Source organism: Hemibagrus wyckioides, linkage group LG10 (assembly GCF_019097595.1).
Source record: "Hemibagrus wyckioides isolate EC202008001 linkage group LG10, SWU_Hwy_1.0, whole genome shotgun sequence".
NCBI lineage: Eukaryota > Metazoa > Chordata > Actinopteri > Siluriformes > Bagridae > Hemibagrus > Hemibagrus wyckioides.
Window position 1 is genome coordinate 16775791 of NC_080719.1, and position 12114 is coordinate 16787904.

Here is a 12114-nt window from a genome sequence, read left to right on the forward strand (position 1 = left end):
TGCTCCAATACAGGGATTTCTATATGGAGATTTATGGTGAGACCATGGTTTATGGAACTATTTTCAGGAATAGTTCATAGCTTTTTGAAGCACTGAACAAATTCTGAACCAAATGTTTAATGAGTATTATAGCTCATGGACATCTGAGTGAAACGAGACATTCCTCACTCACATTATTTGCTACTATTATTATTATTATTATTATTATTACTGCCACTACATTTTAAATGACATCTGCAAAAATTTTCTTTTCATCCATTCGCTTGAATTCCGTTGCTTGAAATGTTTCCATTTAATTAAAAAATAATCCAAGCTCTTTGACGGTGAATACACACTGTAAAATATGATTGGCTTCGAGCAAAAGTGACAGGAGGCCTTGCCAATCAGCGCCATCAAGTAGGCGGGACATCCGTCTGTTGCTGTCGGTTAGCGGAAACTGGTGCCGGAACCAACCGCCTTAACCTCGCGCTGTGGAGGTTTCTATGGTTAGGTTGAAGACGGGTTTACAACAGGGAGATACAAACAACACCAGAGATTAAGCTTAAAATAAAAACACCACCACGGAGCAAAAAGAAGCGACGAAATGCCGCACAATTTCCGACCCGGGGATCTCGTCTTCGCTAAAATGAAGGGCTACCCACACTGGCCGGCTCGGGTAAGCGAACACAAACGAAGTGGACATTTTAGGTTTTGGGGCGCTTTTACGTCTTTCTCCCACCTGTATTCCGGGTTACACCGCCTCCCGCGTTACGATTGGCTCATGATATCCCGCTTTCCGCTCGAGGATTCGCTCTTCGCTAATACCAAAAAACTATTAGCTGATTGGCCAGTGTGTACAGAACTATCAACCAATCATGAGGCTAGAGGCGGAGCTTGTCGCATACGGGTGGGAAAAGTATAAGCTGAATTGAGTGGATAGCGTTAGCATTCTTTTGGTGCACACACCCCCAGCTAGACTTCCCCCCACAATTATGGCCATATCTGTAGGATGTGTGAGTTTTACGGTGCCTAAACATGTTGTGTAGTGGAGTTAAAGATGTTTTAAGCACTGATGTTTTGGGTAGTGATAGCAGTGCTACCTGTAGATAAACATAGGTATCAGGCCAACTAGCTAGCTCAGCTGTACAAAAACTCAGAAGGTTCATCGATTGCAATGCAAATAAGCCTGATGTGGGGACAGCCGAGAGGACTTTATTTAAGGCTTCACAGCGTGCTGAATAATAATTAAAAAACATTGTTTTTATATGCACTATATTGCCAAAAGTTTTGGGACGCCCCTTCAAATTCAGAGGTTGGGCTTGACCCCTTAGTTCCAGTTAAAGGAACTCTTGCTGCCTTAGCATAACAAGACCTTTTGGTCAATTTCATGCTCCCACATGAAATTTGGGGATGACCCCTTCTTGTTCCAACATGACTGCACACCAGTGCACAAAGCAAAGGTTCATAAAGACATGGATGAGTGAGTTTGGTGTGGTAGTACTGACCTCAACCTGATAGAACACCTTTGGGATGAATTAGAGCGGAGACTGCGAGCCAGACCTTCTTTTCCAACATCAGTGCCTGACCTCACAAATGTGCTTCTTGAGGAATGGTCAAAAATTCCCATAAACACACTCCTAAACCTTGTGGAAAGCCTTCCCAGCAGAGTTGAAGCTGTTATAGCTGCAAAGGACGGGCCATGTCCATAATACATTCATGTGCATGTAAAGGCGGACGTCCCAGTTTTGGAATGTCTCAGATTCTCCGCTCTAATTCATCCTAGAGGTGTTCTATCAGGTTGAGGTCAGGACTCTGTGCAGGCCAGTCAAGTTCCTCCACACCAAACTCACTCATCCAACCAAAAAGTTGGGAGCATGAAATTGTCCAAAAATGTCTTGGTATGCTGAAGCATTAAGAGTTCCTTTCACTGGGGCCAAGCCCAACACCTGAATTCAATGATTTGGAGAGGTGTCCCAAAACTTTTGGCAATATAGTGCATCTTGCTTGCTTCATTTGTCATTTCAGCTGGAGAATTCACTCATAACTTTGTTTCCAAGACACTTCTGATGCTCTTTTTTTCAGCCACATAATTAGAGGTCTTAAAGTGTGCTCCCATTTGCCTTGCATTTTCATTCATTCATTTATATTCAGTAGCTGCTTCATCCTGGTCACTGTGCCATGTGGAAATACACAACTGAGCAACAGAAGACCACATCAAATTTGGGAACGGGATCTAATTTAATTTTCGACTGTCTAGTTTTGATAAGTCTGTGCCCCTAATAGCCTCAAATTCTTGTTCTTGTCTGACGGGAGTTCAGCCTGATGTGATCTTCTGTTGTAGTCCATCCACCTGAAATGATGGGCTTTTAGAGTGGCTATTTGATTGACCCTAGTCTGAGTAGTCTTAGTATGAACAAACTCTTCTCTGATCTCTCTCTTCAACATGCCCATCAAGCTGCTGCTCGCTGGAGGTTTTTACTTGTTTGTTTGTTGTTGTTTTTTTTGCACATTTCTGAGTGCTTAACAACGTGGATGCTGAGTGTATATTTGTATGCATTATAATACAGTACATATTCTGTTCTGTCTGTTCCAGATTGAAGATGTGGCTGAAGGGGCTGTAAAACCGCCACCTAATAAAATCCCCATCTTTTTCTTTGGCACTCATGAGACGTAAGTATTCTCAGATTCTCAGGAGTAACTGATCATTCGAACAAGTTTTACTATCATGTAGGTCATTCCCTTGTTAGGTTTTAAGTAATGAATGTATGTTATGTTCATGGATAGACCTTACTCCATGACATAACGGTATTGTAAAGAAGAACAGTCACTGTATCAAAGCACCTTCACTGAAATCCAGATCGTATTTAGATTCCTAATAAGCCAGAGGTGACGGGAGCAAGGAAAAACTCCCAAGGAGACATGAGGGGAAAATCCTGAAATAACCCAGAAGGGTACCTGACCTTTTCTGTGTGACGCCAGATAGCGAGGTTATAAGGCATTACTTATCCACAATTAAATATGAAGCAGAATTAATGAATGATAATGAAATAATGAACAAGCTGTAAAAGAGATCATTGCTATAGGGGATGGGTTCCCTTATGAGTCTGGTTTCTTCCTCACGTCATATAGAGTTTTTCCTCTGACATGCTCATTAGGAATTTAAATATAAATCTACAACCTGATTCCTATAAATCTGATCACTGACACTGTTGTGAGAATTGTATTACAAATAAAACTGAAATTGTCGTGATTTTGTAGCGCTTTGCGGTTACTTTATGCAAACAGTGCACTTCATGATCCTGTGACTATTGTTATTATTATTTTTATTTTTATTTTTTTTAGAGCCTTCCTTGCACCAAAAGACCTCTTCGCTTATGAGAAATACCAGGACCGGTATGGGAAGCCGAACAAAAGGAAAGGTTTTAATGAAGGACTGTGGGAAATACAAAACAATCCACATGCATCATACACTGCCCCTGCTGTAAGTAGCCCAGTTTCGTCAGGAATTTATTTATTTCCTGTTGATGTTATGTACGTCATCCATTCTAGAAAGCACTTTTTGGTGTTTCTGACTTCATTTACACTTTTCTGGATTGTTTCTGGATTGTACTCTTAAAGTTACACATGAAGTGAGATGCATCTGAGGTTAGTCATGCAGAAGTCCGAGATCATATTAACAGCTGTTATGATGTATTTGAAACGATTTTGGTGGTCAGATGTTTGAGACTCTACATATCTCTTTGGACTGCATCTCAGACCATCAGTACTTGCAATTTAAATCTGTTTACAAATGAGTACAAGTTACAGGAAATGCCAAGGTGTAAATAAGGTATATGGATGTAAGGTCAGTTTAATTCGCTTGTTACTAGTCACTCATTGTTTGTCATTTTTAATATTCAGTAATCTTTTCGAACGAGCTTACTCACCTACTCGGCCTAGTCATGTTCAAGGGTCAAGAAAAAAGCAAGAAATGGCGACCTGAGAAATCATTTACTTGATCCTGTTCAAAGGTTCTAGCACAAAGAGAGCAATATTCATTCAAAAACATCTTTCTTAGTTAGTAAATTAACCGAACTGCCCGATGCTTAGCCTGCCAGCTCATCTGAGAGTGAGGACAACGAAGCCGCAGCAGGAAGTGATGCGCAAGATGAGGACGAGGTGGCGGTACCAAGGAAAGCCGAATCAGGAAGTGAGGAATCTGACTCTGGAAGTGAAGATCAAGGCAGAGGAGCAGTGAAACGGAAAGCTCCAGCACCTAAGGTAGCTGAAGGCTAACACTTTACCTTCTATGTTTATTTAGGTGTCTGGAGTTTTCCTAAAAATCTTACGGATTTAATGAAGATGTATTTTCTTTCTAATCTGTGACATATTGCATCACAGCTGTTTGCCTAAAAGTGCTGTAAATATTTACATTTCCTTCAGTCCTATCTGAGAACAATGAAGGGATACGGTGTTGGTGGTTATAATCAGACAATCTCTGAACATTGTGGCTTGCTGACTGAGAATGATTTACATTGTACATGTCATTTGAGGCACACTGCTTTTTATTTATTCATTTTTTTTTATTCTTTTTCTGTAGCGGCCGCCAGCAAAGAGAGGGCGAGCATCATCCAGCGAGCGAGATGAAGAGAGTGGCTCTCCCTCAGAGCCAGAGCCGTCCCCCAGCTCTGAATCAGACTCTGGCAAAAACAGCGACCAGGTATCTCTCTGTCTAAACCAGGGTTAGACCGTTTCAGTTCTGCACACTAAAGCAGATCCATATGCTAATGTTATTCACCAGCCCTCAACCTCTCCATCAACCATTCAGCAAACGTCCCTGTTTTTAGGTTGTTTTATTTGTGGGGGGAATTAACAGCTTTAATTAACAGCCATTCATACACTATGTATTTTTTTCTGTCATGTTCAACTCCAGCCTCAATGGCTTCTTCAAACACGAGCTGAAATCGGCCTCTTGCTGATGCTGATCTCACTCCATTTTAGCTGATTGGGGATTAAATAGTCCGACACTCAAAGTACTCTTTCACACAGCATTGGTCACAACAGCATCTGTTTTATGCTATGTGATTTCGAAGTTTTAATGGTCCATTAAATCAAAACAATCCAACAAAAAAAAAATTTCCAGCATAGCCTTGTGCAATTGAGTGTAAAACTGCCATCGACTAGTCTGAAGTATCTTCATATTAAAATGTACATTTAGCCAGCCTAACAGCACTGCTTTTCTCATTGCTGTGACTTTTTGTACTTCAGCACTGAGCATCACTGCTTGTTATATAAGCTTATCTGTGTACTCCTCAGGACTTCACTCCACAGAAAGAGTCGGGTGGCCGGGGAGGTAGGAAGCCTGCAGGCAGAGGGAGGAGGAAGGTGAGAAATGCCCCAATCATCACATTCAGAGCTGGGTTATATTATCAAATTCATATTGATGCATCTATCATATATATTTTTATGTCTTTTTATAGAAAGTGTCCTCAGAGTCTGAGTCAGACTCAGGGTCCCGGTCTGATCATAAGCGGGACAGGAGCGATTCTGAGGACGTGAAGCCACGGCCGGCCGTCTCTGGATCCGAATCTCAGTCTGGATCCAAGTCAGAGTCTGAATCAGATCCTCCACCAAGGAAAGCTTCACAGGCACGCAAGAAAGGTGAAGTTAGTGTTTTAGTTTAGTGCCTCAGTGATGTCCTTCATGGTCAGAGAAGCAACTAAAACCTCTCCTATATTTAATAGAGACTAACCATGAACAATGGCATATTAACTTGTACATGCCTATATATATATATATATATATATATATATATATATATATATATATATATATATATATATATATATATAAATATATATATTTTTTTTTTTTTTTTTTTTTTTTAGAAAAACCACCACAAAAGCCACGTGCAAGGAAGCCTAAACCCGCACCAGAAAGAGCACCTTCCTCATCTTCAGGCAGTGACAGGTAGGCAAGGCTTGTTCATACTGAAGATGTTTATTGAAAATGCATTTGTTGTTTTGCAGAATAGATAATCTTGTGTTTGTGAGTTGAGTATAAACTCAGTAGGTTTCTGTTCATAACATTTGCAGTGGTAACTATATTTTAGCAGAACAAAAACACACCCTGGGAACCAGATGTCTAAAATGTCAGAATGTTTACTTATGGAATGTCCATTTGGGATAAAATATACCTGCATTGCTTAAACACATAGGCTGTGATTTATGTTTTGTAGTGAAACACATTCAGAAGGTTTGGGACAGAGGAAATGGGAGGCAGGCTCGTGAAATAAAAAAAAAAGTGAACTTTTAAATTACACATTCACACTCGTTCTCTGCTCTCTCTGTCCAGCTCTCATCTCCCTCACTTTTATCTCTCTTATTGCTCACGACAACAGAGAACAAATTATTACTATAGTCAGACACAGGAGTGTGATCCACTCCCATTCACAAACCAGCACTTGACCCTGCTTCCACAAACACAGGTAAAACTGAGAACCGTTAGAAATTGTTTGTTTGTTTTTTATAGTGACAGCGATTCAGACCAAGTCAGCGACTGGAAGAAAAGAGACGAGCAGCGGCGGAGGGAGCTGGAGGAGCGCAGGAAGAAGGAGGAGGCAGAGGAGCTTCGTCGTTTGAGGGAGAGAGAGAAAGAGGAGGAGGATAAAAAGAAGAAGGAAAAAGAGAGCAAAGGACGGAAAGACGATGACCGCAGTAGCAGCAGCAGCTCGGACGAAGGCGTAGACGACCATCCTCTCAAGAAGTCCAAGAAGCCACCACCACCTCCTATCCCTGCGCCTTCAGATTCTGATTCACCACCGCCCACTGAGGCAGGATTGAGCTTAAGATGCATTCTGTTTTCAGGTTGTGAGATATCCCAGAAATGTCACTTACTCGATTTTCCTTCTCAGGTGAAAAAAACAGCTAAACGTCAAGATGGCCAGAAAGGCAGACAAAAGAAAGAGAAAGAGATAAAAGAGAAAAGGGAGAGGAAGGAGAAGAAGATGCAGCGATCTGAGGAGAAACACAGAGGGAGGTAAGAAATGGAACTATTTGTCTTTTTTGGGGTATTACCCCATTTTCTCCTCAACGCCTGGCATCTCTCCCACCCTAAGAATGCAGCCGGTTTTGCTTTCTTGGCTCCCGACCATAGATTGCTGCGACAAATACCTGCAATTTTTCATACTGAAATGAATTTGATGCTTTCTGATCTGCTCTTTCTTATAAGTTCTAAGTCCGAGAAGCCAAAACGACGCCCTGAGCGTCCACCTGAGAAGAAAAAAGGTACATTTTACCCACTACCTGATCATCATTTGTGAATGTATTATAATCTAATCCTTTTCTCATACTTTGATTTTGAACATCTCTTCAGAGTCATCTCCAGAAGAGAAACTCCAAAAGCTGCACACAGAGATTAAGTTTGCACTGAAGGTGGACAACCCTGTAAGTTTGTGAACTAACTTTGTTAAATACTTAATGGTAATAATTTAAACTCTTTTTGAGTTTGATTGACTTCAAACTTTCTTTATACCTACCGTCAATAGACAGTGATTTACATTTAAGGAAGAGATAAAATGTCATATAATAATAGGAAATAATCAGTGGTGAGGAGATGAGCAATTTATCACAGGAATTTGTCAATGCTAACATTTTTTTATTAACCAATAAAAAACTCAATGATGGCAACATGTCAAATGTTTATCCATTTAAAGTTACATTTTCATGTTGTGCAATATTTTTAGAATAAGTTATTATTACTTACATTAAAGCAACTGTAAACAGCTATTTCCTAAATATCCTCTATTATTGTGCTTAAAGTTAATAAAGAAAAATGCACCTTGCAGGTTAAAGCTGTATGTACAAAGCAGTCTCCTTCCAAAAAAAGCTAAATAAATAGGTCCTTATGAAGAAGGTGTATGGAGTCCTGTGTAAATTGTTCATACGTTAATGTTTCAATAGTGGATTAATAAAACTTGTGATTTACCTCTGTCAGAATTATTGGTGGAACCTCTGTTATGCGTATGTTTAGCAACACTTTCTGATAAAGCAGCCTGTAGTTTAAAGCAGAATGGGCCTGTTTTTTTTCCGTTATGCTTCCAAGAGCTGGGAATTGTGTTGGCAGTGGTTTATTATCCATCAGTCATTTTAAACCTTTTTTTTCTTTGTTTCAGGACATTGAGAAATGTTTACAGGCTTTAGAGGAGCTGAGCGCTGTACCAGTCACCAGTCAGATCCTTCAAAAGCACTCTGACGTCATCACCACACTCAAAAAGGTCTGCTTTCTGTGTTTACATATTGAATTTATTAAGTCTTATTTAGGCATTATAGAACATTATTATTATATACCATCAAATGATAAATATAGTGCGGTCTGAAATGACAGAAATTTTGAAACCAATGTTTATATCAGATCCTATTATTCATACACTTTAACACTCCATAGCACGTCATTCCCTTTATAACAGTAACGTTTATCCGATTCTGATTTGCAGGTTGCTCACCGATCAGGCATAACATAATGACCACCTGCCTAATATTGTCGGTCCCCCTTTTGCTGCCAAAACAGCCCTGACCCGTCATGCACTGTTTGTTCTGACACCTTTCTATCAGAACCAGCATTAACTTCTTCAGCAATTTGAGCAACAATAGCTTGTCTGTTGGATCTGACCACACAGGCCAGCCTTTGCTTCCCACATGCATCAGTGAGCCTTCGCCGTCCATGACCCTATCGCCGGTTCACCACTGTTTCTTCCTTGGACCACTTTTGATAGACACTGACCACTGCAGACCGGGAACACCCCACAAGAGCTGCAGTTTTGGAGATGCTCTGATCCAGTCGTCTAGCCATCACAATTTGGCCCTTATCAAACTTGCTCAGATCCTTACGCTTGTCCATTGTTCCTGCTTCTAACACATCAACTTTGAGGACAAAATGTTCACTTGCTGCCTAATATATCCCACCCACTAACAGGTGCCATGATGAGGAGATAATCAGTCTTATTCACGTCACCTCTCACTGCTCATAATGTTATGGCTGATCGGTGTGCACCTCCTCTTGTTCTTTTTTTCAATTCAGCTCACAAAGCAAAACTTTTTTTGTAGACTTGATTTATAGTATATCTTTGCCAAATGTGTTACTGAGAAACTTAACCTAAATAGATGACACAAAATGCTGCAACGTTTGAAATGTCCACTGCAAACTCTGCTCCGTCTCAACAGATTCGCAGATACAAGGCCAGCAGTGCAGTAATGGAGAAGGCTACAGAGGTCTACAACAAGTTAAAGCTTCAGTTCGTTGGGAAGTTGGAGGTTAATAAACCAAAACCACAGGAGAAAGGCGAGGAGGAGAATAAAATGGAATCACAGAGCACAGGTGATTTTTCATGGTGATGGGCTGTGAAGACTTTTCTTTCCAGTTTTCCTCTTGTCCCTTTCTCTGTATAGTCTCATACAGCCACCTAAAGTTGCTAATCCTTCAAATCTACACTATGGCTTTGCATTGAAACCGTGTTTATTCTAGGTATTAAGCCCTCTATTGTTTTATTGTATTATAAAGCACTAAAAGTTCCTGGAGAAAGTGATACTTAATTTGAAAGACAATATATATGGGAGCAAATAGCATTATTCCCCTTGCTCAGACTCTGTTTGGATTTATCTTGATGTATTTCACTCTCATTTACACAAGATTCCAAACCAGTGAACGGAGAGTCAGAAGCCGAGAAAAAGGACGTCGTTTCTGAAAGTGAATCTAAGGATCCAAAGTCTGCAGAGCAGGAGGAGGAAAGTGACCACAACTCACAGAACAATGAGAGGTAAATAATGAAGTTTTACCTTATTGTAAATCTATACTCAGAGTAACCTACTAGGTAAACTCACAGGAATGCACAGTCTCACCACCTGTCTCATAACATACACTATTTACTCATTTTGTTTTTGTGATAATGAACACCAAATGGTTTTATTTCTTCAACTTCATTTTGTCTTAGGGAAATATGCATTTTAGCATTCCAGTGACTCTAACCAATGGCTGTCATTGTCGGCTGCCAAGATGACTGTAATTAGCTTGAACAGCCCGAGGTCTCTGCCCACACAAAGGGAATCTCATCAAATTAGTCTTGGTCAATACTGATTCCAGAGCATGTGGCTGTTATACTTTGATTTTCACGGGCGTTTCAGTCCACACTAACTGTATCATAAACGTAAGCTTTTGTGATGTGCTTCTTTTACACTGCGTAATTTTTTTCCTGTTATGATCTGTTTGTGAATCATAAAAGACATAGAAAGTCACACACTTACACTTTCTACATGAGGGGCTGTCTGAATTGTGAAACCGAAAGAAATACTGTAACAAAACCGAGAAATGTATACAGCAAACTGTGGCACCTGACAGAAGTGTGCCACTAGTGATACTAAGAATGATTAATGTTTGGCCATTGTAGGAAAATTATTTATAATTGTGTGTGTTTTGGTCCATTATGCCCTTATAGAATTACTAATGATTATGATTTTTAATTCACGAATGAACGACACAGCTTGCTTTTTAGAATATTTTTAATTTATAGCAATATATAATTAATTATATATAGTTTTACATATAGTTTTAATGTTGTGGAACAACTTGTTTCTTCACCAGATTTAACAATAAAACACTACACACTTACTGATTCTTACAGGACATTGACACTGGAGATATATACATGTTATAAATATTCTATAACTTCTCCCAGTAACCTTCACCATTAGTTATTATACTAATTTGTGCATTATTATTGACCTGTGATTTGAATTAGCAGTATTGTCAGAGCTGCCGTCATAAAAAAATTAAGCAAAAAGATCTGACCAGTAAGATTCAAGCCGTTATATACAACAATGCTTTGATTTATAATGGCAGTTCATGCCAGGGGGTTTCATGTGATTTGCATCCCTGTACCCTTATCACTGAATGGAACTGGCTGTACCTTATTTCAGGCCCGGAGTGGACAGCCCTGCTGAGCAGCAATCACAGATGACCGAGGAAACAGATCACACTTCAACAGCAGAAACAGAGACTCCCCTACAAAGCTGAAGACCCGGACTGCTCTTTTCTTAGCTGAACTGAGAATTTGGTCACTGATTTGTGTACTTTGTGAAGACGTTATCCTTACTCGAGACCACATCGCTCTTTTACACACGTACACGCTCTGACACTTTCCTTACATTTGTGTCGGTTTTGTCCACCATTTATAAACACCTGTTATGATGTTGTATATAAAATTATACAAAAGTTACGCCCAGTATGAACAAGGTCAGCAAGAGCCTTGTTTGTGTTCAGTGTGGCAACGATCCTGCGCTAAATGATGTTTGGTTGTAGTGATGGAGTCGATGTTATTTAAAAATGCTGATATTTAAAAGAAATGCCCAGACCCTGATATGTGTGAAAACGGTGTGTTTGGTACTTAGTAGGCCACCTTTTGTTAACCAGACTCCATCTCTTTTTCTTTTTTTGTATATAAAAAGAAAACATAGAAAAAATACCTTTTTCATTAACCCAAACCCTATGTAAATTGAGCCATACAGCAGGAGTTAATGAACTATTTTCATACAGTAGTGCACCGGAATTTTAACCAACATGAAGTATGATTTAGTGATAAGGGGCAAATGCTAAATTCTGCAGAGCGGTCCTGCTGTCCAGTCTTCTCATTATTAATTCTCTGTCTGACGCTTGTCTTGCGTATATAGATGTTTTTAGTGCGACTGTAAAATTGGTCAGATCATTTTTACCATTGATGGAAATGGAAATAAACGTCAGCATGGTGGCCCTTATAATTGTGTTTTCTTAATATATATGTACACCGATCAGGCATAACATTATGAGCAATGACAGGTGAAGTGTAGAACACTGATTATCTCATCATGGCACCTGTTAGTGGGTGGGATATATCAGGCAGCAAGTGTTTTGTCCTCAAAGTTGATGTGTTAAAAGAAGGAAAAATGGACAAGTGAGTTTGACAAGGGCCAAATTGTGATGGCTGGATCAGAGCATCTCCAAAACTGTAGCTCTTGTGGGGTGTTCCCGGTCTGCAGTGGTCAGTATCTATCAAAAGTGGTCCAAGGAAGGAACAGTGGTGAACCGGCGACAGGGTCATGGGCTGCCAAGGGAGCGAAGGCTGGCCTG

General features: G+C 40.0%; 1 protein-coding gene across 1 annotated transcript; it reads left to right on the forward strand.

The window, feature by feature from the left end:
• Positions 1–428: 428 nt before the first annotated feature.
• hdgfl2 (HDGF like 2) lies at positions 429–11769 on the forward strand. Its single transcript, XM_058401628.1, has 16 exons — positions 429–655; positions 2573–2649; positions 3322–3460; positions 4069–4239; positions 4559–4678; positions 5275–5343; positions 5439–5619; positions 5847–5928; positions 6490–6790; positions 6872–6996; positions 7189–7244; positions 7333–7403; positions 8132–8233; positions 9180–9333; positions 9646–9772; positions 10929–11769. Exons 1-16 carry the CDS (start codon positions 584–586, stop codon positions 11023–11025), a joined length of 1944 nt encoding a protein of 647 aa, XP_058257611.1. The 5' UTR covers positions 429–583; the 3' UTR covers positions 11026–11769.
• The last annotated feature ends 345 nt before the right edge of the window (positions 11770–12114 follow it).

Bases quoted from the DNA above. Each gene is read 5' to 3' on its own strand.
- hdgfl2 (XM_058401628.1), top strand. From the start codon at position 584: ATGCCGCACAATTTCCGACCCGGGGATCTCGTCTTCGCTAAAATGAAG. The intron at 3,461-4,068 runs GTAAGTAGCCCA...CCCGATGCTTAG, and splicing joins CATCATACACTGCCCCTGCT to CCTGCCAGCTCATCTGAGAG. The intron at 6,997-7,188 runs GTAAGAAATGGA...CTTTCTTATAAG, and splicing joins GAGGAGAAACACAGAGGGAG to TTCTAAGTCCGAGAAGCCAA.